The sequence below is a fragment of the Vombatus ursinus genome, unplaced genomic scaffold (genome assembly GCF_900497805.2).
Source record: "Vombatus ursinus unplaced genomic scaffold, bare-nosed wombat genome assembly UNPS02014799.1, whole genome shotgun sequence".
Lineage (NCBI taxonomy): Eukaryota > Metazoa > Chordata > Mammalia > Diprotodontia > Vombatidae > Vombatus > Vombatus ursinus.
Genome location: NW_020954577.1, coordinates 21,848,315 through 21,871,432, shown reverse-complemented (window position 1 = coordinate 21,871,432; position 23,118 = coordinate 21,848,315). Strand labels below are relative to the sequence as shown.

Genomic DNA, 23,118 nt, shown 5'->3' with positions numbered 1-23,118 from the left:
GCGGGGCCGGTATGGGGGCGGGGCCGGTATGGGGGCGGGGCCGTGGGCGGGGCCCGGAGCCAAGGGAGCGCCGGGCTGATCTGGGGGCGGGGTCTGGCGCAGGTAGGGCCGACGCAGGTCCCGGCTCTGCCCCAATTCTCGAGCGCCGGGCAGGGAAGTGGGAAGTGGGCATGCGCAGAGGGGCGGTGCAGGGCGGGCGCGCATGCCCGATGACCTGCTCGGGCCCACTCGGCTTCCGTAGTGGGCCGTGCGCGTGCGCAGAAGCCCCGCCGAGGTGGCCGGGACTAGAGAGGCTTCCGGGCTGCGGAGCGGCGTCGGAACCCCCGCGTCAGGTGAGTCCGGGCTGACGGCGGAGCTCCGGGGTCGGGCTGGCTGCTCCGATGGGGACCCGGAGAGCCTTCTGGATCCGGCGGGGGGGGGGGCGGGGAGAGGGGAGCGCGGCCCCCCCAGCCCGGGCTCCTCGTCTCCCGCCGCCAGACCCCTGGTTTTCTCGGGCCCCGATGCCGTGCCCCTGGGCTTTGAACTTGGGGAAATGCTCCGCTGGGGAGGGGGCTAGGCCCGGAGCCAGCACCTGGGGAGCGCCTGCTGTGTGCCTGCGCCCGGGGGGGTTCCCTGGAGCCGGGGCCGGGGTCTTTGAGCGGCTTGTGTGCGGGGGGCCACTCTGACCGCCCGCTTGCCTTGTGCCCAGGCTTCCAGCAGGACCCCGCCGGGAGGCCAGCCAGCATGAGCGGCTCCAAGCCGGACATCCTGTGGGCCCCTCACCAGGTGGACAGGTTCGTGGTGTGCGACTCGGAGCTGAGCCTGTACCAGGTGGAGCCGGCCGGCAGCTCGGAGCTCAAGGCGGGCTCCTTGCGGCTGTCGGAGGACACCGCGGCCACCTTGCTGTCCATCAACTCGGACACCCCCTACATGAAGTGCGTGGCCTGGTACCTGAGCTACGACCCCGAGTGTCTGCTGGCCGTGGGCCAGGCCAACGGCCGCGTGGTCCTCACCAGCCTGGGCCAGGACCCCAACTCCAAGTTCAAGGATTTGATCGGGAAGGAGTTTGTCCCCAAACACGCGCGGCAGTGCAACACCCTGGCCTGGAACCCCCTGGACAGCAACTGGCTGGCCGCTGGCCTGGATAAGCATCGCGCCGACTTCTCCGTGCTCATCTGGGACATCTGTAGCAAGTACAGCCCGGAAGCCACGGTTCCTTTGGAGAAAGTCAGACTGTCAGCCGGAGACCCGGAGGCAGGGCTGGTGGTGACGAAGCCCCTCTACGAGCTGGGGCAGAATGACGCTTGTCTGTCTCTCTGCTGGCTGCCTCGAGACCAGAAGCTGCTGCTGGCCGGCATGCACAGGAACCTGGCCATATTCGACCTTCGCAACACGAGCCAGAAGATGTTTGTGAACACCAAAGCCGTCCAGGGAGTGATGGTGGACCCCCACTTCCACGACCGCGTGGCTTCTTTCTACGAAGGCCAGGTGGCCATCTGGGACCTTCGGAAATTTGAGAAGCCCGTCCTGACCCTGACGGAGCAGCCCAAGCCTCTCACCAAAGTGGCCTGGTGCCCCACGAGGACGGGGCTGCTGGCCACGCTCACCAGGGACAGCGACATCATCCGGCTGTATGACATGCAGCACACGCCCACGCCCATTGGCGACGAGACCGAGCCCACCATCATCGAGCGCAGCGTGCAGCCCTGCGACAATTACATCGCCTCCTTCGCCTGGCACCCCACCAGCCAGAACCGGATGATTGTGGTGACGCCCAACCGGGTCCTGTCTGACTTCACCGTGTTTGAACGGATCTCCCTCGCCTGGAGTCCGGTCACCTCCTTGATGTGGGCCTGTGGCCGTCACCTCTACGAGTGCACCGAGGAGGGGCGTGATCCTTCCTTAGAAAAGGACATCGCCACCAGGATGCGCCTCCGCGCTTTGTCCCGCTACGGCCTCGATACCGAGCAGGTCTGGAGAAACCACGTGCTGGCTGGAAACGAGGACCCTCAGCTGAAGTCTCTCTGGTACACGCTCTACTATATCCTTTGAAGTGAGCGCCAGCCGAGACTGGCCGTTGGCGTCTGGCGGGCGGGGGCCTCGCCTGCCGCCTTCGAGGAGTGCTGCTTTTAGTGTGCGGGAGGGAGAGGGTCTTGACGAGGCCTTAGCGTGGCTGTCGCCCTGACACTAGTTCTGTCTTGATTGGCCGTCCTTCTAAAGGAAGCTTCTCCCAAGCCAGCTTTAGTATTTCCTATGCATTTCAATACTTATGAAGCAGTATACGGAAGATTTGGACCCAAAGGCTCCAGGCCACAAAGGCTCACTGGTTTATGCAGGCATTAAAACCATCGTGAAATCATCTCTGGGTAAGGACGGCCCTTTCTCTTATAAACTTATTTAATCATCTTGGAGTGTTCTTTAGATGTTGGGTAACGTTGGGGATGTTGATTGAGCTGTTTTAGTAAATGATGCTGAGTTAAAAATTTGGCTAGGATTTCTTCCAAAATAGCTTTTTTTGGGGGGTGGAGGGGTGGCTGGCTGGCTGGCGGGTCACCCCGCTCCCTCCTTGTGGGCTGAAGTCAGCGCTCCCGATTCTGAGCTGGATGAGCTCCTTGGTGACCAGCCTTGCTGAGAGAGCCCCCGAGGGCCCGCCCCCTCCTCCCTTCCAGGCCTTCACCCCGTTGGCTATCTGGGTGGAGTATAAAACAGTGGTTTTCCACGTGAGAATTTTAAAATCATTTTCCTTTGGTATTAAGAAAAGAATGAGGCCTTTCATTTCTTCCTAACTTAAGATTTAGCCTTTATGAAGAGAGGCAGTGTGTCAGTGCACGGAGAATCAGGGAGTCCTGACACACGATGACCGTGTGACCCTGACCAGGTGTCCTCACTTCGCCGGGCCCCCAGGGGTGGAGGAAGCTTCCTAGCTGGCTTGTTTGTTTATTTTTTTACTTCATGAAATAACAAGTTTGTCTTATTTTCCACCAGCACTCCTCTCCCCCCATGCCCATATGACTTCACCCCAGAAGGGGCTGGGCTCCCTGTGAGGCCCCCTGAAGGCCCAGGCTCTTAGGGTGCTGGAACCTCGCCCTCTGACAGCAGGTGGTGGCTGTCATCAGAGGTCCAGGCAGCCTCATGCAGACCGTTCCCCACCCTCCTAATGACAGGGCTGCCCAGGGTTCCAAACCTCTAATAAAGAGGGCCCACCCTTCAGAACGAGGCTGACAAGTGCAGCCTCAGAGGGTTTTAAGTTGCGTAAAAGTGTTCGTTATGCCTCTCGAAGAGGCCACGTGTCTGCTGTGGGCGGCTCCCGATCTCACCTTGCTCTTCACCTTGGTCTGGCCTGGCAGGGATCGCCATGGTAGCACTTACAGCTTCCCTCTTCTGGCCTAGCTACTTGAACATGTGTCAGCATCTGACTGTTCACAGAGGAGCTCCTCGAGCACATCCTCCCCCAGCTCGCACCTAGCGGATAACCCCCCTCTCAGCTGGTTGCTGCTGCCCGCCAGGCGCACCCTGACAGCGGCGCCCGTCCTCTCCTAGGCATGGCGGAGGGCGGCAGCAGACACAGCTGGAGTGGGGCATCCGAGAAGCCGAGCGAGGGCCCGAGTCTGAGCGAGGAGAGAATCTTGGCCTTACAGCTCTGTGGCTGGATCAGCAAGGGGACGGATGTGGACGTGGGACCCTTCCTCAACTCCCTCGTGCAGGAGGGGGAATGGGAGCGAGCCGCCGCCGTGGCCTTGTTCAACCTGGACATCCGGCGCGCTATCCAGATCCTGAACGAAGGGGCATCTTCTGAGAAAGGTGCCAGGGCGTGGGTCACGTGGGGCAGGGGATCAGCACAGTCTGAATGTAATCCGAGGGCCGTCCTGGAGTCCTCAGATTGCTGGGAGGGAGGCGGGAGACCCGGGGCTGTGGGGGTCCGAGAGTGAGAAGGGGCAGAAGGAAGTCTGAGGGCAGGGAACCGCAGGGAGGAAGGAGTTCAGACTTGGGAGGACAGACTAACTCATGTGGCAGAGAGAGCGATTGGGAGCCCCCCCAGGGAAGGATGCAGCCCGAGGGGAGAGAATGATCCCAGACCTGCGGTGACTCTGCTGGCTTAATTTTAGAGAGGCCTTTGTTAGCCAACACGCATCCCCCATGCTGATGGCTTCTGATGAGCCCAAGGCAGGTGGGACTGGGGCCCCCAGGGCCTCACTGAGGACGCCCAGAGGGTGGTTCTGAGGTTGGCCTCGGGACCCCCCACGTCCTCTCTCCAGGGCATTTTTGTGGTGGTGCTTCCCTTGGGGCATCGTCTGCATTAAAGCCCAGTGGGCTGAGCATGCGCCCTCCTCTACTGGGGCTCTTTCTGATACGCAGGCGACCTGAACCTCAACGTGGTAGCCATGGCGCTGTCGGGGTACACGGACGAGAAGAACTCCCTCTGGAGGGAGATGTGCAGTACCCTGCGGTTACAGCTCAGCGACCCCTACCTGTGTGTCATGTTTGCCTTCCTGACGAGCGAGCCTGGCTGTTACGACGGCGTCTTGGTAAGCTCCTTACAGCTCTGCTTCAGCCTTCCTTTCCCTGCTGGAGATCCCAGGGCCCGGTGCTGCTCCCTTTGGGGGTCATCCCTTCATTTGTCACTCTCCTGTGGTGGGATGGGTGTCCAGCCCGGAGCTAGCTTCCTGCAGCCCCCAAACGATGCCCATCACATGGTGCTGGGTCTCATGTGTCCGGCTGGACTTGTCTCATGCCAGTGACCCAGTCTGTGCACCTCCAGGAATCTAGACCGGCTCCCGTAGCCACGGGACGCTAGGGGGCCCCGTGTCTTCTTGGGTCCATGCCAGAGGCTGGCGGGCCTCTGCTCAAGCCAACCACCCACGAGGGCCCCTAGAAATCTCCTGCAGCTCTCCTCGACTCAGCGCCCCCCAGAAGGGGCAAACAGGCCTTTATTAAATGCTTGTGTAGCCCGGCAGCTACACAAAAAGGCAAAGACCTGGGGCCTGGGCCTCTTTTGCCCCTGCTTGTTTTCGAATGTTCCTCTGTGGCAACTTGGCCTCTTTGGACGTTCCTTGCCTTCTTGCAATGTGGAGGGGGGCCAGGCTGAAGGGGGTGCCTGCTCTCAGCCAGTATCTGCTGTCTCATTTGTGCAGTGGTCTTCTCAGAACAGGAGGTGTCGGAACAGTAGAGTGAAGACGGTCCTGCATTCCCATTTCGGGGACAGAGGGTCCCCTCTTGACTCAGCCCCAGAGCAGCCTTTGCCTGTCTCTGCCTCAGCCTGGTGACTTCTCACCTCTCATGGGTGCTTTTTTACCCTCAGCACTTGCTCCTTCCGAGCCATAGTTTTCTCACCTGCAGACTGGGCATGAATAATACCTTTGGTGATCATGTCTCCCAGGTGACCGTAAGGCTCCTCAGAGGTCATGTCTTTAAAAGGCTTTCGAAACTCTGAAGAGCCTTGATCACTTACTGTCGTCTAGAAAGTGAGGAAGGCACCACAGGCAATGTTGCCCTGATTTCTTTTAGCAGTGGAAATGTGGGAAATGAAGAATTTAGTCCAGTCACAGGGAGGGGAAATGATCCTTCATCCCAAGGAAAACACATAAAAGATTCCCCAAGTGTCATGTGAAGAAACCAGGCATCTCAGGATCTAAAAAGTATTTCCCCAAATGGCAACGTAGGTGGGCAATTCTGCCCTCTTTTGATTGGCTCCCACTCTGCCCCCCTCTTCATGTTAAATCCATTCCCGTTAAACACAAAATGCACCAGAGCGTTTGTACCAGTTTAACTGTCCATCTTGCTGTTATTCAAGAGAACAGTCACCATTTGGAATCCTCTGAAATGTTGTGTAGGAACCACAAATACACCTTGTGTTTGGCACCAAAATATTTAAATTTTACGCACCCAACCTTGGCCCCAACTTTGGATAATGTTTAAAGCATGTTGGATAAGCCTCCTCTGCTAGTGTTGGGGGAGACATGAAGGACAATTGTGCTGGCCAGGCCAGCAGGGACGGGCTGCCGTCTCCATTGGGGGATAGATAATGCTCACATCGTTGAGATCTGCAGTCACTGGAGCACCTTAGCACTCAGACACTGCTCTGACATTTCTCCTCAGGATGCTGATGTCTAAAGGAAGTCTATCTTTACATCTGGCACTTGGTGTTTCTGATGAACATTTAGCCCCAGAACTGTTAACCAATTCATAGATTTTTTTAAGGAGTTCCCAAGCTATTGTTGAAGTGGAGATGCTAGGATATTGTCTAAAAGTAGTATTTCTGCTGGGCAGTTGATTATCACCCCGTATCTCAAGCATCGTGTGTTGCCAGGGTGATTCCCTTATGCCATTTGGTGGGATTCAGTGTAGTGTGTTTGGCTCCAGGACCCTGGCCACTGGTACCACTAGAGGATGTGGGAGGAGAGGGTTTGTCCTCTTGCCTTAGTAAGTGGTACATGGAAAGTAGAAATACGAGCAGTATGGCGTGACTTTGCAGAGGTCAGTCACCTGTGAGTAACAGCTCGCTTTTTTTTTTCTTCTCAGTATGAGAAGAAAGTGGCGGTACGAGACAGGGTGGCGTTTGCCTGCAAGTTCCTCAGTGATGCTCAGGTGAGACCTTGTTAAAGGATGTGGCTTGTCTGTGTTGGTGGAGACCTTTGGCACAGGGTCACTGTTACAGGGCACTTTGTAAGGAATTCTCCCCAAATGCAAAGTGGCCTTCACTAGAGCAAGACGTCTTTAATGGGCGATGCTGCTGAATCCATTTGATTGAAATAGGCCTTCTTAGGGTTTTAGACTGTACCTAGCTGGCCTTCATGCTGTGCATAATCATGATATGTGGAGTAGAAGCAGAACCCCTGGGCTGGGATTCTGAGGGCCAGGGTTCTGCTTTGTTCTGCTCCTTGCGAGCTCCAGAAACTTCTTGAAGTCATTCACTTCAGTGGTCCTCAGTTTGTCCTCCTGGAAAATGGAGGTGTTAGACTGGATGGTGTGGCTTTGTCCAGCTCTGGGTTCTGTTCTCTAGACTCTTGTTTTTAGACCCGTCTTCCTTTTTTCCAGCTAGTTTCATACTTTACTTTCCCTTGAATTGACAGGCTGCCCCACCTTATTGCCAGAGTTGTGTTTCCTAGATGCCACTGGTGCCTAGGCCATAGCTTGGTCTGACTGACTACTCTTGGTACTGTGAGTGCGGAAACTTGACCGGCTGTAGAACCGAGTAAAGTTGGTCTGCCTTCTAAAGAGTGTTTAAACCTTGTCTCAGCTGGTTTCCAGATGGTCTTCCAAGCACCCTCTCTGTGGATGTGGGCCCAGTTGTAGATCATATAGCATGAGGCCAGGGTAGGCTTCAATCTCTTCTCCAGATCATTTGTCCAGAACAGATTGAAGTTTTAAGAGGAAACTGTCCAGTGGGACTGCCACTGTTAGACCAAAACTAACAAAAAATAACTTTTGAACTTTCTAGTTGAACAGATACATTGAAAAACTGACCAATGAAATGAAAGAGGCTGGAAATCTGGAAGGAATCTTGCTGACGGGTCTAACGAAGGATGGAGTCGATTTAATGGAAAGTTATGTTGATAGAACTGGAGATGTCCAGACTGCAAGCTACTGCATGCTACAGGTCAGTGTGGTGACTCGGATGCAAAGAGCTTTTATCCCTTGCTGCCTTGGACCTTGGGACTTGTCCTCCCCCCATTGGGAAGAATGTGGTGGACACTCACTAGGGCTTCGTTGCGTTCACTTTGACTTGTTTCTTTGTCATGTCGTGCCAGCTGAAACGTAGCTTCTCATTGGAGCTGAAGCCAAGAGATGCTTCAGTGTATTTTAAAGAAATTCAAGTACTAACGCTTGTTTTTCCTTCGTTAGGGTTCTCCATTAGATGTACTTAAAGATGAGAGGGTCCAGTATTGGATTGAAAACTATAGGAATTTGCTGGATGCATGGCGCTTCTGGCACAAGCGAGCAGAATTTGACATTCACAGGAGTAAACTGGATCCCAGTTCCAAGCCCTTAGCACAGGTAAATGACAAGCCGTTTTGACAGAATGGCATTTGAAAGTATGTCGAATATTGCAACTGAAGAAACATGGGCTCATACTCGAAGTTAAGGATAAGGTTAAAGGGTTATAACAACAACAGCTCCATTTGTACTAATGGCTGCTTCATCCTCTAATGCCTGTCCTGAGTCCTACCGACCGGCTCTAGATTGCTTATCTGCATGGCACTGTTTTCAGGTCTTGTTACTTGTCTAGCAATAGTCTTATCAACCGGGACTGTCCTCTAACAGAGTGGAACACGTTAAAGAACATGGCTTTGAGTCCCACTGCAGCTTCCTTCACATTTGTTAGCTTGCCTGTCCTTGACCTAGCTAGGGCCTGCAGGTCCAGGATTTAGGGATTTCTGTGGCCCAGAAGCACTTGGGAAGATACGGCTAGGCCTTAGGGGAAGATTTTGCCCAGGATATTGAAATATCAGGAAGGAAGACTTATGAAACAAGGTCACATTTTGAGCAGAGGGTAGTTATTTGTTTGTCTCCCTTTTTGAGAGAACGTGAGGCCCCTCTTGGTAGAGTGGAGGGAGAGCCAGCCTCAGAGACAGGAGCCCTCCGTTCAGATCCTGCCCCGATGCGTACTGGCTTTGTGACCTGAGGTGTCTCTCTGAGATTGTGATCTGCAGACCAGGTGCAGACCTTCATTGGTAGAGGGAGTGTCCACACTGAGAGCTCCTTAGAGGTTTTTATTGGTGTCTTCTGGCTCTTAGGGCGCCATCGTTATTCCCAGCATCCCTCCTGCTCCCCCTCCCAGAGATCCACCCCACATAATGAAGTGTCTCTCTTAGAGACGAAATGAAAATCAGCACAACTGATCGAAACGTTGAAAAATCGCGTGCTGTGTGATTGCCCCTGTGGGCCCCACTCTCCTCCTTTCTCCGTTTTGTTACGTTCGTTTCTGGTCTGGGGACTGTGGTCCTTTCCGTCACTGTGTCCGGTTTTTCTTGGCTCTGCTGATTTGACTCTGCCTTGTGTCACAGAGGCCTTTCCAGGCTTCTCTGTATTCACCGCGTGCATCCTTTCTTACAGCACAGTAGTTTTCGATCGTGTTCACGTAGCACCATTTGTTTGGCCATTCCCCGATTGAAGGGTGCCTGCCTCATTTCCAGTTCCTTGATACCACAAAAAGGGCTGCCGTAAATATTTCGGTGTGTGTGGGGCCGCTCTTCTGATCAGCGGCTTCCTTGGGGCAGAAGCCCAGTGACGGAGGCTCTGGGTCAGGGGCATGAACATCTTGGTCACTCATTGTCACTGCACAGCTCCACCAATAATGTATGAGTGTGCCTTTGACTATTGCCTGTTTTTGTCAGTTTTGCCAATCTGCAGGGTTGGGGACAAACCACAGGGTTGTTTTATTTGCAACTGTCTTATCATTAATACTCTGGAGCATTTTGGCATTGATTTGAAGAGATCAGCTCACTCTGTAATGCTCTGGATTAAAGCCAATACTTACATCTTGATAGGAGCGCTCTTCCTCTACTCCCGTCCCCTCTCCCAGATCTGGAAAATATCACCTCCTTTCTTCTTGGCCCTGCTGACATTTCTGCTTGGTTTCTCAGTCCAGGTGCTAAACAAAGGGCATTTCTTCCTCATGACCCCAGGAGCGTTCCAGGCCCTCATGTCTGAGGAAGCAGGGCAATCTGTGGCCCGTCTCCCGCCAGCAGCCCTCGCTGGTGTCTGCCCGGACTGAGCACAGTCCCTGATGCGCCAGAAGGCCAACCTTTTCTCGCTCAATCAGCAGCTCTCCCGATCGAGTGTTTTCTGTAGCGGGCGTTTCGAGTCACCAGCAGACGGCCTGCTTGGCACACACACCCAGGGCCCTTTGACTTTAAACTGTAGGAAGTGTCAGCCGCCTCTTCTCTGGGCTTCCCTCTCTGGTCTTGGCTGGAGCAGCAGGTGATGGGTGCAGGATCTCAAGACGGTGCGTGGCGACGAAAACCACGAGCCTGACGGGAGCCGTTTGTTTCACAGGTGTTTGTGAGCTGCAACTTCTGCGGAAAATCCATCTCCTACAGCTGCTCAGCTGTGCCCCACCAGGGCCGGGGCTTCAGCCAGTACGGCGTGAGCGGCTCCCCGACCAAATCCAAAGTCACCAGTTGCCCCGGCTGTCGGAAGCCCCTCCCCCGATGTGCGCTCTGCCTCATCAACATGGGCACGCCCGTTTCTAGCTGCCCAGGTAGGTCTGGACGCCGGGAGGTCCTGGGCAGTTACGGTGATTACTTTTTCTTTTCTTTCTTTTCATCTCATTTCATTTTATTTTCATTCATTTATTTATTTTAAACATTTTTATTTAAAGTTTTGAGTTCCAAATTCTCCCTCTCCCTCCCTCTTCCCTGAGACAGTAAGCAATCAGATATAGGCTATCCAGGTGCAGTCATCTTAGTCATTTGGTACAAGAAGACCTGGATAAAAGAAAGCAATGACAGAAAGAAAGTGAAAACCAGCCTGCTGCAGTCTGTATTCAGGCAGGTGGCACCGCTGGTAAGGGCTGCGTCATTCCCAGTTCTTCATCACACGTTGTCGTTACTGGGTTACAGGCATTTTCAGGCGCTTCGTTTGCCACGTGGCGCTCTATGGAGATCAGATTGGGAATATTCAGAACGACGTCCCCATGAATGAACAAAGCATGTATTAAGTGCCTGCTGTGTGCAAAGCGCTGGGGGTGTCCCAGAGGCCTCGAGGGCAGCAGTGGAGCAGGCGGGCAGGGTCTGGACAGCCGAGCTAAGGACAGCACCTCCTGTCCAGGCTCTTGGGTGGTTCTGGCCACGGGCCCTGGGCCGGCAGCGTGTCCGCTCTCTAGGTGGCCTGTAACTGAGACTTCTGTTGTCTGTCTCTCCTCTGAGGCCCGCCCTCTGCTCACAGGGGTTGGTGATGGGGATTTAAACCATCCTGAGGTCAGGGGACATTCAGTGGTGGTAAAACGTGCCGGCGTCCTCAGCGCCTAGCACAGTGCCTGGCACCTAGGAGGTGCTTTAAAAAAGCTTGCTGACTGACTGACTGTCAGCTTGTGAAACTTGTGGAAAGCACAGGGTGGCGCTGTCCCCCATCAGCCAGCCTGGGCCCTGTGGGTAATGAGTTTACAGGTGTTGTGCGACTCTGACACTTTGGAGTGGTTTTTAGAGCCTTGGAGTGAAGCGTCCTGCTCCACTAACGGAAGGCCTTCCTTTTCGTAGGAGGATCCAAGTCAGATGAGAAAGTAGACCTGAGCAAGGACAAGAAGCTGGCCCAGTTCAATAACTGGTTCACGTGGTGCCACAACTGTCGTCACGGCGGCCATGCCGGCCACATGCTCAGCTGGTTCAGGTAACCCGCAGGCCCTGGCTCCGGGTGTCTGGTCTTCCAGGAGCGTGACCAGATTCCGCGTCATGGGGAACATAAGTGCGAATGAAAACGCATTTCAAACTAAGTCGGTGATCCTCCGGTGCCGGTCAGTGCCGCGGTTTCTATTTGACCTGGACGCCGCTGGGCAGATAACCCAGAGCTGAGTCAGTTACCAGAGAAATGGCTGGATTTCTGAAGGGTTTAGTTCTTGACCCAGTGCCTTGGGGGGGAGCCGTTTTCCCCACGGATTATTAACTTGTGAAGAATCACTTGGCCTGTTGCACAGCTTGGAATGACTCTTTTTTTTTTTTTTTCCCAGTTTCAAGGGTTCAGACCAGAAGCAGGTTTCACAGTATTACACAGTCATGGGCATCAGCGCAGTCACTGGCTTGGGTGGCTGTAGTTAGGCTGTGGACGTCTTCTAGAGGGCCAGGAGCTAGCTAGTTTGCCAAGTCTTCTGCATCACCATTCAAATGTTCTTTGTCTTTTATATCCTTCCTACTTGGAGCAGTACTGCTGTGTCCGTGTTTCCGAGATACGCACCCCTTCAAATGCTAGAGAAATCAGGTAGAACAGCCCAAAGCCCCGCCAGTAAGGACCAGTCCAAAAACGGCTGCTTTGGTGTTCCCTGCCAACATTTCTTTACCCGTCGGTAAATTTAACTTTTAAAGGAGCTTTGAGGTCCGGCAGCTCCAAAAAAAATAAATGAGTACAAGCTGCTTTTGCCACTAAACGAGCACCAGCATTCCTCGCTCCTGGCTAGTTTTTCTCAAGACACTCTGAAGTTGACTTTCCAAGTCAGCTGGATGTTAGGCAGTGCCCAGCCACGGTTACACATCAGGATCACCTGCAGGGCCCAGATTCGGAATAACTCTGGAAAGTTGGTCAGCAGCTTTTGCCTTTGCCCATAACCCCCTGCTGTACAGGCATCTCACATGGATACACGTTGTTAGATCTGCCAGATCCCTGGCTGGCACTTGAACTGAAGACGCGAAGGCATTTTTCTACTCTGGGTGAGGCCCACTGGCCAAAAACCTTTCAGGAAAAACCTAGTTTGAGCTCTTTGGAAGGAAGAGCAGTCTCCTTGCCTTCTCTCAGTAATCCCCCACTTCAGCTTGAAGTCCTTGACGTTCTGGGGAGTCTTGCTTTGCGTTTCTGTTTTCTCACTTATTCCAGAGACTTTTAATAGAGTTGGGGGACAGAGCAGATGTGCGGGTGAGCCGTCTCTCGTGAAGCTGGTTTCCAACTCTGCCTTTCTCTCTGTCTAGGGACCACGCTGAGTGTCCTGTGTCCGCGTGTTCCTGTAAGTGCATGCAGTTGGATACGACAGGGAATCTTGTCCCAGCAGAGACTCTGCAGCCCTAGCCTGGAACCCTTCAAGGGGGCGGCTTTCTGGCAGGGACCCCCCCACAAACCTATGCCCCCGACTCATCAGCCTTGGACGTCCCCAGGGGGTCGGGCTGCTTCGCAGACCCTGCTGCGGTGGGCGACCAGCCTCTGTCCTCAGAGGCAGCTGTCGACTGGCCAGAGCAGTTTGTTTCAGAAATTCTTGTAGAAATCCAGAATGCCTCCTGGTCACGTGACATAGAGGACTTTAAACTCGGCTGGGAAAGCAGGAAGTACTTCATTAACATGTGGACTCTCCAGATGTGGGATTCAGCCCACGTCCCAGAAGATGGGGCTAAATCCCTCCGCAAAAGTGGCTGGTAAATCTGTGGGGGAGTCTGGTTCCTTCCTCTCCCTTGTCACCAGCCCCCGCCCCACACCTGCTGTTGCAGAAAAGGAGTGAATGAATCAGTGGACGAGGGCTTGGCGTTCACAATTACCATTCAGTTACACGTTTTCGTTGCAAGACGACGAACGTTATATGGTGTTGACCATCCGTTTATTAGAGGGGGTTAGAGAACTCCACATGAACACGCAGCCCCAAACTTAACTTGCCCGTGTGAGAAAACACATTTCTGACACGCCAGTCGTCAGACGTGAGCGTTGCCTCTCCAGCGTGATGACTTGGATTGCACAGCTTTCCTCTCTCCGTGGTCATAATGGGAGGCCCAGGGCGGCCCTGGAGCCAGCTTCTGACCTTCCCCCCCAGATGGATTGTCTCCTCTAGACGCCGACACCCCGCTGCAGAGGCAGCTTCTGACGCCACAGAGGAGAAGCCTGGCTCTTCTGCTTTCATCGGTCCTCATCTGGGGGAGGATTTTCCTCCGGGCGTCGACGCCCGTAAATGTGCTTCCTATTCGGGCCATGCCAGGGCCTGGGATTTCCTCCGACTGAGTGTAGTGGTTTGGTTTCTTCTGCATTCGTGTGTGTGGAGGGGGAATGGGCATGGGGAATTGGCCGAACAAGGCTTTACTGAATGCTTCTTAGAGCCGGCCCGTCCCCGCCAGACATCAAGTGTGACGAAGCAGAGAATGTCAGACTGACCGTTGCAGGTTGGGTGGCTTCAGAAACCCAGCAGCGAGCCGAAGGTGCTTGGAGACGTGCCGGGGTGGTGAGGGTCTGGGCGTCGGGCTGATGCTCCTGCCCACTGAGACAACATTAGGACTTTAGGTGGTGGATATTTATGGTTTTTGTACAAAAGTGGTTTTGCTAATAAAGGTGATGTTGTTTTATTCAGTCTCCACATCAGAGGAAGTCGCACTGGTTTCATGTCAGGAGGGAAGCCCCTTTTCTCCAACTGCTTCAGAAGGACCATTTTAGGGCACCTTGGGTGCAGACCTCATGGTGAACACGGGCAAAAACCCGGCTGCAAAAGGAGTTGCAGCTGACGCCCCGGTGTTTGTTGTAGAGGAATTCCAGAGGGGACGCAGTAAGCTGCTCTGAACTAAGTCAGCACGTACTTTGTGAGGAGGGGGAAATGGAAGGTCTGGCCCAGGACTGACGGGTGGGAGCAGGAGCCCCTGCTAGGCTCCTGAATGCTTCCCTGAAGAGGAGGCCGAGGGCCTGGACACGGTGCCAGAGAGCCTCGGAAAAGGGGAAACGGGTTCTAACAGAAAGGTAGAAAATGGCTCGTTACCGAGGAAGGCATTCTCAAATCAGCGGGGTACCCTCATGCCACCCACTCCGGGGATAAAGAAGACAGAGCTGGAAAGAATAAAAACTAGGAAAGGGCTTGCAGCTTCAACCATTCCAGCCTGACCTCGAGACAAGTATGCTGGGAAGTGGGGAGGAAAAAGGACGCCTGTGATTTCTAATGCCCTCGAGTAGAGTTTAACTGATCTGAATTGGCTGTGTCACTCAGGAGACCCAGAGACCCTAAAACCCCACTTGGGAACAAATGGACTTGCACAGGGGGCAGAGAAGGTAAATTGGCCCAAGAAACACCAGAGAGGTATGTGGTGGGTGGGGGCCGCCTGCCTGCGGGAGCCGGGGCAAGGGTGGCCAAGATGGCCAGCTCCCATAGTGCCAGCAAGAGTAGTGACCCCCTGGGGTAGATGTGGGATGCCCCCAGTCACTAGGGCCACGTTGGAAAGGGTCCTGGAGAAGCTGGCCAGGGACATCTCGGACCTGACACCTCCTTTGCTGGTTGAGTTTCCTGGTGTAGCCTTAACCCATCTGGGTGGGGAGGGATTCTGTAATAAGAGACGTAAGGTAAATCTTTTTGGCTCACGGCTTTTCAGTTCTGTCTGACTCTTCATGACCCCATTTGAGGTTTTCTTGGCAAAGGTACTGGAGCGGTTTGCCATTTCCTCCTGCTCATTTTACAGATGAGGAAACTGAGGCAAATAGGGTGAAGTGACTTGTCCAGGGTTACACAACTAGTGTGTGAATCCAAATTTGAACTCAAGCAGATGAGTCTTCCTGACTCCAGGCCTGGTACTCTGTGCACTGTACCACCCAGCTCATATAAACAATGTGCTGCTTGTAATTTATAGGATTAAATGCTTAGTTGTATTAGCAGTGAGACAATAATCCATTTTTGCCTTGAGGCTACATGAAGTTTAAGAAGGTTGTGCTAATCCTTCCTCACCTGAGTGTGGGCCAAGTAAACATGGCTACTTTCACTTCCTGGCCAGGCTGCAGGTGGGTGGGAGAGGAGGTCTGGATGTGCCCAGTAGAGGTGATGAGGCGAGTTTGGTTTGGGAATTGGGTAAGCCTGTGCCAAGACCCAGTGTCTGAACCTGGCGTCATCTAGGCCCCCCCACCCCCTCCATGTGTTTGCACCATCTAGAACGATGCTAACCTTGAGAGAGGGAGGGCAAGCAAAGTGTGCGCTCATGCCCAAGCTGGCCAAGGGGGAGTGGGTGCACAAGGAGAGGGGCAGAGAAACAGACCTTCTTCCCTCCAGCAAAACACAGTCCAGTCCTGGAATTCTCAACCTTAAAATTGCTGATTAGCATTGGAAACACTAAGATTTTTGTTGTGAGCCCGATAAGTCCGGGAGCATTAGGAAAGGAAACGCAGCTCTCGTATCTAACAGCACAGCTCTGCTCGAAATCCCACTGCCAGCTGTGACCCCAGACCACAAAACAGGGAACCGAGTCATCTCCACATGAAATTCCCATTTCAAATCAACAAGACCGAGACGTGGCCAAGAACTTGGCATGGATTTGGAAGTGCACGACCTGCTTCAGTTCACCTCTTCATGTACAATGAAGCTGAAGGAGCACGTTCTGTGTGCCCAGCGCTGCGCTAGGGTCTGGGGGAAGAAGGACAGAGGACAACGTAATTCCTCCTTACGAGGGGGGGCCGACGAGGGCCTATCTAAATGTACACAGGCAGCACAGCGAATAAGAGCACTGGACGCGGGAAGGCCCCGTTCCAATCCTGCGCCAGATGCGTGGCGGCTGGCCGACTGGGGGCAAGTCGTCAGCTCTGCGTGCCTCAGTTTGCTCATCTATAAAATAGGGAATAAAAATAACAAAATATAAAATAACAATATATAAAAATAACATAATAATGTTATTTATATTGTTATATATTATTAAATGATATATATTATATAATACATATTAAATGATATATATTATATATATTTTTATATATTATATAATATAATAAATATAACAATATATAAAAATAGCATGTTATTTATATTGTTATATATTATATAATATATAATAATATAATAAATATAAAATAACTATATAAAAAACAATGTTATTCATGTTATATATATTATATAACATATAATAAATATAAAATGACAATATATAAAATAACATGTCATCTGTATTGTTATATATAATAAATATAAAAATATATAAAAACAATGTTATTTATGTTGTTATATATTATTATATAATACACAATATAATAAATATAAAATGATTTATAAATAACATGTTATCTATATTGTTATATATAATACATTATTATATAATACATATTATTACATATAATATAATAAATATAAAATAACAATATATTAAAAATAAAAATATAAAATAACAAAACCACCTCCACCCCAGGATGTGGTGAGGACCAAATGGGTTGATGCCTGTAAAGCACTTAGCATGGTGCCTGGCACATAGTAGGTGCCGTACAAATGTGAGCTGTTACTTGTATTAATATAAAAAGTGAATACAAAGTCATTAAAAACAGGGTAGCTGGGGTGGGGGGCACAGGGAATTGAGGAGATCAGGAGAGGCTGTTTCTAGGAGGACAGGGAGGGGCCCTGTGAGGTGAGGACACACCTGACTCAGCCCATTAACATTCAGCAGACACGAGGTAACCAGCCCTCAGCCTCCGTCTCAGCATCAGCACAGAGGCCATTGTGGGAGACCCAGGTCAGGGAGCAGTGGGGGGCAGGCCTCGCCACTGACCAGCTGGGCACAGGACGGCTAGAGGCTGCCCCGGCCTCTGCCGTGCTGGCCTGGTGCTCTTCACGTGTCTGGGACCAATGTCACACTTCAAATCTCTGACCCATCAAACCCAGGAAGCCGATTTTCTCCCCAGACCCGGTGTTTTAGAACAATATGCTTAACGTTCAGGTGGCCTGCTTGGATGTCCAATCTCTTGCACTCACTTCTGTGGGCCTGAAGGTGATGGAACGCCTTGGAAGATGATGAAGCAGGCCCAGAGAGGAGGCCGCACAGGCGGATCTTAGAGCAGGGTCCTTTGATAGAGGCTGCCCCTGCTTGCTGGAGGCCACCAGGCTGAACTGGCCCAGGTCAAAGGTTCTGCGATGACCCGTGATGGAATGGGGCGCAAGAGCAGCCGCCACATTTCCAGCAAACCAGTCTGCCCCCAAAAATGCATTACTAAAATGCCTAGGATTGTAATGGAAACCAAATATACCAAAGAAGAAATTCATGGCCCCCAAGTGGAGGACGCCTTGGGGCTCTAAAGCCTCCTCTGCCCTGGCTGGGAAGAGGACCCCTGCCCACGTCCCACAAAGGGCGCAGGGCCACAGTGACAAGCAGCTATCTGTCACCAAAGGCCAGCACTGTCTGCCTCAGGACATCCCCAGCCCTCCCAGATTCCCCTATCTGAGGGACAATTATCTTCCCTTACAAACAATGTGCTTTATTAGTGTCTGTGAAGCACGTGAGGAAAAAAGGACTGCAATGTTTAAGAGAATGCTTCCTTTCTGGTCTTAGACCTCTGGCCATCCCACTTGTGATTCAGACTGCTGGATGCAGCATGAACACGATGGGCAGGCTCCTTGTTAAGTATCACTGCTCATTTTGTGAGGGCCCAGAGGTGAGGACGGGGTGTTGCTGATCTTGGCAAGGGGATGTGGAGGCTTAAAGAAAGACCGGCAAAGATAAAAACCAAGCCTGGCCACAGGCCTGATGTGGCCGACGAAGGACACATGTGGCTCGGGAGCCACACAGGGAGGCTGCAGGCCCCCTCTGAGTCGGCCGAGGGAGCGATTCCACAAAACAACTCCGTTCATCACTCCAGAGCACATAATTGTTCTTTATTAATAATGCAGAATTGTTTGCCCAGGTGAAAGGATCCAAAGCTCACTTCATTAGACAGACTGACAGACAGTCACTCGAGGCTGCCGCTGGGAGGCCGCCCAGGGTCTCAGCGTTTTGGGAGCTGCAGGCCAGGAGAAGCGCACTGGTCAGACCGTTGGTGGGAAGGCCAGTCAGAGACGTCAGTCCTGCGGCATGGCCCCAAATGGGTAATACTGCGGGAACTCGTGGATGATTTTGAGAGCATCATTGTAGAGCCTGAGATCTAAGAGAGAGGTTTCTGTCCATCGTCTTGTTACAGTGACATCACTGATGAGGTCACTGGTCACTTCTACCCACCCACTCTTTAGGACTATGTCATTTAGTCTCCTGGGACTTTTAGCGTCAGGTCTGCCTCCCTGAGCCACCATCACCTTGCACCTTATGCCAAGGTGAGTGCCAAATGGACCCGTGACCTACCCACAAAAGGTCACACTGCAAATAAATCAGAAAAGCGTGGTAGAAATGACTGATCAGACCACTGGGCAGAAGAAAAGTGGAAAAAAAAATCTAAGATGAAAAGGGAAATCATTAACTGGAGAAGAAATCTTTGTACCCAATCTGTCTAAGACACATCTCGAAGAGATGTGAGGTACTGTTTACACTTCATAAGAACAAAACCATTCAGCCAGTCCCAAGAGAAGCCCGGGCTCTCTACAGCCACAGGAAAAAATGCTCCAAAGCAGCCCCACTTCTCATCACCATCACTCTGGCCCTGATGGCCCAAAAAAGGGGCGTGGCACCTGACGCCATGTGGAATCGGCCACCAAAGCAACTGTGGAGCGGTGCCCTGGAAGCCCGCTGGGTCACTGCCAGACCTGAACACAGACACACAGAGCATCCCTTCTGGTAGCCCCAATGGGATGGGCGGATCCCTCGGCGCCGGAAAGGCCCGGCCCGGGTGCCACACTGGCAGCAGAGGCTGAGCAAGGACACGTGTGCTCCTGCAGACGGACTTGGAGGGGAGGCCCGTGTGTGGTGGAGTGGGGAGCGGGAAGGGGAGAGTCCAGATTTCTGGGACGAGGTCCCCAAGGCCCCTGCGCTGTCAAGGTAAAGCCCTCCCAGAGTGAGCTCGGGTAGTCGGGGGGAGGGAGAATGGAGCCACCGAGGTTTCTTGAGGGTGGGTGGGTGTGACAAGGTGGCCTTGGCGGCTGAGGGAAGGCGAGTGGGTTACGGAACGCTTCTGCTGGGGGCCCGGACTCACCAAAGCTGTTGTTGTGGTCTCTGAACAGCACGTAGGAGGCACACGAGATGGTGGCCTTGGCCGTCACTTTGCCCACGACTTCCAGTATCCCAGAAATCTCCTCTTCAAGCTGACAAGGCAAGCGAGACTCTGCTCGACCCTGCGGCCCCCCGGGGTCCCCCTGGCCCGCCCGCTGACTGACCCAGGAGCCCAAGACGAAGGCCCCTGCACGGACCCTCAGAAGCCACCGCCCCTGTAAGCAGCGGTGTCTCGGGGGACGGAAAACGTGATGAAGCGCCTACTGTGTGCCAGGCCCTGAGCTAAGCAGAGTGAGGCTGCGGGGCCCTGTCCAGGGTCTGCACTTCACCACGGGCCCGTCTGCCAGCTGTGCCCCAGCACCCCCCGCCGCCTCGCACTCACGGGCTCCGCCAGCTCCACCGTCACCTGCTTGCCTTCTCCATCGGACAGGACCAGAGACCTCCCGCTGGGGTGGATCTGAGGAAGAAGCAGGGGCCGTGTCCAGACCGGCCCGGGACCCCCGCCCAGACGTGGGAGGGGGGCCCCCCACGCGGCGCTTCCCGGCCTCGCCCACCTCCCTTGGCCCTATCCAGCCGGTGCCTAATCAATGCTGATGGAGTCTATCTAGGTATCCAGGAGACCCGCGACGCCCCGCTCCCATCATGCCCCGGACGTGTCACTGCTGCCCCCCACTCCTCCGCGCTGTACGCCGGGGTCCACTCTGACCGTCCGGGCGCTGCCCTGCTGGAGTCCAGCCTCGGGCACGCGCTCGCCCTCAAATGGACGGTGACGTTCTGCGGGGTCCCCGATAAGGGCCGGCTGCTCCCACCGCCTCCAAACGCCGAGGCCCAGCTCGGCTCTCCCTGCCTCGGGGGGCCCGTCCCCACTCTCTCGTCGTGGGGTCCTGACGGTGACGTCGCTCGGGGGTGCGACCCCCCCGCCCCGCCTCGGCCTCCTCCTCCTCGGACGGAGCAGGGAAGCCCTTTCCCGGCAGAAGCTAAGCTCTCGGGGCAGGGCTGGCTCCCCTTCTCCGATCTGGCCCCTGCTACGGCCCGGCAAGGGCGAGCTGCCGAGCCGGGAGCCCGGGTAGCGCGGGTAGCGCGGGTAGCGCGGGGCCGTGCCTGCAGCACCCAGCTAGGGCGGCGGAGGGGCCGCAGGGCAAGGGGCGGGGCTCCGGGGGGGAGGGGAAGAGCTCGAGCCGGAGTCCTCCGGGCCTTAGGGGTGGGGGGGTCCCTGCCCCCCCTTCCCTGCTCCCCCCGGCCCCCCGCACCTTCTCCAGCCGCCCCACGAAGCACACGGGCCGGTCGATGAAGTGCGCCACATGCGCGGCTGCGATCCGCGTCCGCGGCAGCTCCAGCACCTCCGCCATGGCGGGAAAGAGACCCGGGCCGGGGCGGGACTTCCGGCTGCGGCGCCAACCCGGCCCGCGCCTGCCCGGAAGTTGGTCCCGGCTTCCGCGCAGCCTACCGGAAGTCGCTGTTGGTTTCCTGGTGACGACCGGCGTCCCGGAAGTGCCCTGACGACCAGGGAGGGAGGGTGCAGGACAGGGTCGCGCCCCGGAAGTAGCCCTGAGGGGAAGGAGGCGGGGCCGCGACCGGGTCAGGTACTGAGGTGCGGGGGCGGTCGGGGCGCGAGGGCGAGTGAGAGACCCCGAGAGTGGGAGCTGGCCGTGGGTGCCTCAGTCTCCCCATCAGTGAAGAGGGACGGAGGCCACGAGAGTGTTCCCCGGCGTCCCCTGTGGCTGGGGCCGCTGTTAGAAGGGAGGGAGCGTTCCCCGCAGAGCGCCTGGCTAGGGCGGGCCAACCCTTCATTGGGGGAGCCCAGAGGATGCCGCAGTCCCGTTAGAACGTAAAGGCCTTGGGGGCAGGGCCTGCTCCTGGACGGGGCGGGCCAACCTTCCCGGCAGGGCGGGGAGCCCGTTAGTGGAGGGGGGGGTCATTGATCGCCCCGGGCTGCCCAGGACTCGCCTCCCCCGGGACTTCCGCCCCTCATCTGTGCCCCTGCCCGCTGGTGGCGGGAGAGGCCGGGGTCCTCCCTCCACAAGCTCTTCTTCTGGCCCTGGGCACCCAGGGCCCGCCCTCAGGCAGCTTCCCTTCCGGGATCCCCAGGGCGGGGCTCCTTTGGGGGGGTGGGGGGGTAGAGGAAAGCCAGATCCAGAGGGGAGGGTGGGGAGGGAGGAGCTTCCCCCTCGGTGGGCATGACTTTGTTTTGGGGGCTGTTGGGGTTAAGTGACTTGCCCAGGGTCACGCAGCTAGTGAGTGTTATGTGTCTGAGGCGAGACTTGAACTCAGGTCCTCCTGACTCCAGGGCCGGTGCTCCGTCCACCGCGCCACCTAGCTGCCCCTGGCGTGACCAACCTCATCAGCGAGCACATATACCCTGCGCCCCATTTTACAGATGGGGAAACTGAGGCAGGGGGCAGAGAAGGGGCTTGCCTCAGGGTGGGAGTTAGTCCTCTCCTCGTGTTGGGTGTGGACTTTGACCTTTGCCCTCCCCGGTTGATGACCTCTTGGGTCATCATAGGCGTGGGTCTGTGCGTGCGTACACGCGTGCACGTGTGTGACGTTGCTGTATGTCAGCTATGTTAAGTGCCCACTGTATGCAGGTGAGTGTCACCTGCCCTGGCTCCCTCCAGTGGGAAGAGGAATGGGGGGTGAAGGAGGAGAAATGTGGGCGCGGCCAAACTGGCCCCCTGGAATTGAGGACGAAGCAGAGTTGGGATCCCACAAGCCCGGGAGGGAATCAGCGCGTCTGTGTGCCCGGCGCTGTGCAGAGCGCTTTAGGGTGATTGTCTCCTGGGATCCTCACAGCCGCCCTGGGCCGAAGGTGCTGTGATTAGCCCCATTCTGTAGGTGAGGAAACTGAGGTAAACAGAGGCGAAGTGACTTGGCCAGGGTCAGCCAGCTAGGAGACACCTGAGCCTGGATTTGAGCTTCTGAGTCTGGTGCTCCCTCCACACACTGAGCCACCCAGCTGCCTCCTTACACATTATGACCTCATCAGTGTGGTTTTGTGGGACAGTTGAGTCAGCAGGCCCTTATTCGGCACTTAGCACGGGCCAGGCACCGAGCTGGGGAAGACGGCCCAGCAAAAAGATCCAGGTCCCTGCCCTCCGGGAGCCTCCATTCTGATGGGGAAAGACTGGAAAGCCCAGAGTCAAGAGCAGAGCTGGGGCCCCTAGTGGACCAATGTGTGTGGGGACGCCCTTGGGGGTCAGGATGAGGCTGTTGAGTGTCCAGTTAGTGCCCGCTTACATACATATATACAAGAGGAAAGGCGGTCCTGCCCTCAGGGAGCTTACATTCTAGTGCTGGAAGAGGAGGCCTAGGGGGACTGAAAAGGGAGAAAGGGGCCTGCCTGGGAGGGGGGGGGGGAGCAGCAGAGCCCAAGAGCGGGGGGAGAAGTTGGGCCTGGCTCTGTTTCTCTGCTTGCTTCCCCCCCCAAACCCAAGTCTATTTGGCTGGCTCCCCTTTCCCTCCCCCTCCCCGCGTCAGTGTTTGGTTTTGTGTGTTTCTCCATTGGACTCAGGGTGAGTGTGTGATTATATGTACGAGTCTGTGTTTGAGAGGGGGAATGTGTGTGCACGTGCGTGTGATAGTAGTGTGTGAATGTGTGTGAACCTGTGAGCATGTATGTGTGAGTCTGAGAGTGAAGAATGTGTGCACATGTGTGAGCATGTGA

At 54.9% G+C, this 23,118-nt stretch overlaps 3 protein-coding genes across 5 annotated transcripts in view; 2 read left to right on the top strand and 1 right to left on the bottom strand.

Annotated features, from left to right (window-relative positions):
- The first annotated feature begins 280 nt into the window (after positions 1–280).
- On the top strand, positions 281–15,018 carry MIOS (meiosis regulator for oocyte development). Its single transcript, XM_027872334.1, has 11 exons — positions 281–332; positions 689–2,020; positions 2,247–2,345; positions 3,520–3,780; positions 4,336–4,505; positions 6,499–6,564; positions 7,418–7,576; positions 7,822–7,974; positions 9,976–10,180; positions 11,178–11,307; positions 12,594–15,018. Exons 2-11 carry the CDS (start codon positions 724–726, stop codon positions 12,688–12,690), a joined length of 2,637 nt encoding a protein of 878 aa, XP_027728135.1. The 5' UTR covers positions 281–332; positions 689–723; the 3' UTR covers positions 12,691–15,018.
- Positions 15,019–18,175: 3,157 nt separating this feature from the next.
- On the bottom strand, positions 18,176–20,819 carry RPA3 (replication protein A3). The gene is made up of 4 exons (XM_027872359.1): positions 20,708–20,819; positions 19,840–19,914; positions 19,441–19,549; positions 18,176–18,462 (listed from the first exon to the last, which is right to left on the bottom strand). Exons 1-4 carry the CDS (start codon positions 20,804–20,806, stop codon positions 18,380–18,382), a joined length of 366 nt encoding a protein of 121 aa, XP_027728160.1. The 5' UTR covers positions 20,807–20,819; the 3' UTR covers positions 18,176–18,379.
- A 175-nt stretch (positions 20,820–20,994) lies between these two features.
- Positions 20,995–23,118, top strand: part of UMAD1 (UBAP1-MVB12-associated (UMA) domain containing 1) — a 12,005-nt gene continuing 9,881 nt past the window's right edge. The window contains exon 1 of one of the 3 annotated variants that reach the window (XM_027872510.1): positions 20,995–21,040. The gene's annotated coding sequence lies outside the window, so the exon portion shown is untranslated. Of the gene's footprint in view, positions 21,041–21,726; positions 22,290–23,118 lie in introns of those variants that run through there. The other 2 variants (XM_027872508.1, XM_027872509.1) reach the window with 2 other exon arrangements.

Bases quoted from the DNA above. Each gene is read 5' to 3' on its own strand.
- MIOS (XM_027872334.1), top strand. From the start codon at position 724: ATGAGCGGCTCCAAGCCGGACATCCTGTGGGCCCCTCACCAGGTGGAC. The intron at 2,346-3,519 runs GTAAGGACGGCC...GTCCTCTCCTAG, and splicing joins CATCGTGAAATCATCTCTGG to GCATGGCGGAGGGCGGCAGC. The intron at 10,181-11,177 runs GTAGGTCTGGAC...TCCTTTTCGTAG, and splicing joins GCCCGTTTCTAGCTGCCCAG to GAGGATCCAAGTCAGATGAG.
- RPA3 (XM_027872359.1), bottom strand. From the start codon at position 20,806: ATGGCGGAGGTGCTGGAGCTGCCGCGGACGCGGATCGCAGCCGCGCAT. The intron at 19,550-19,839 runs GTGAGTGCGAGG...TTGCCTTGTCAG, and splicing joins CGGTGGAGCTGGCGGAGCCC to CTTGAAGAGGAGATTTCTGG. The intron at 18,463-19,440 runs GTGAGTCCGGGC...CCTCTCTCTTAG, and splicing joins AGACCACAACAACAGCTTTG to ATCTCAGGCTCTACAATGAT.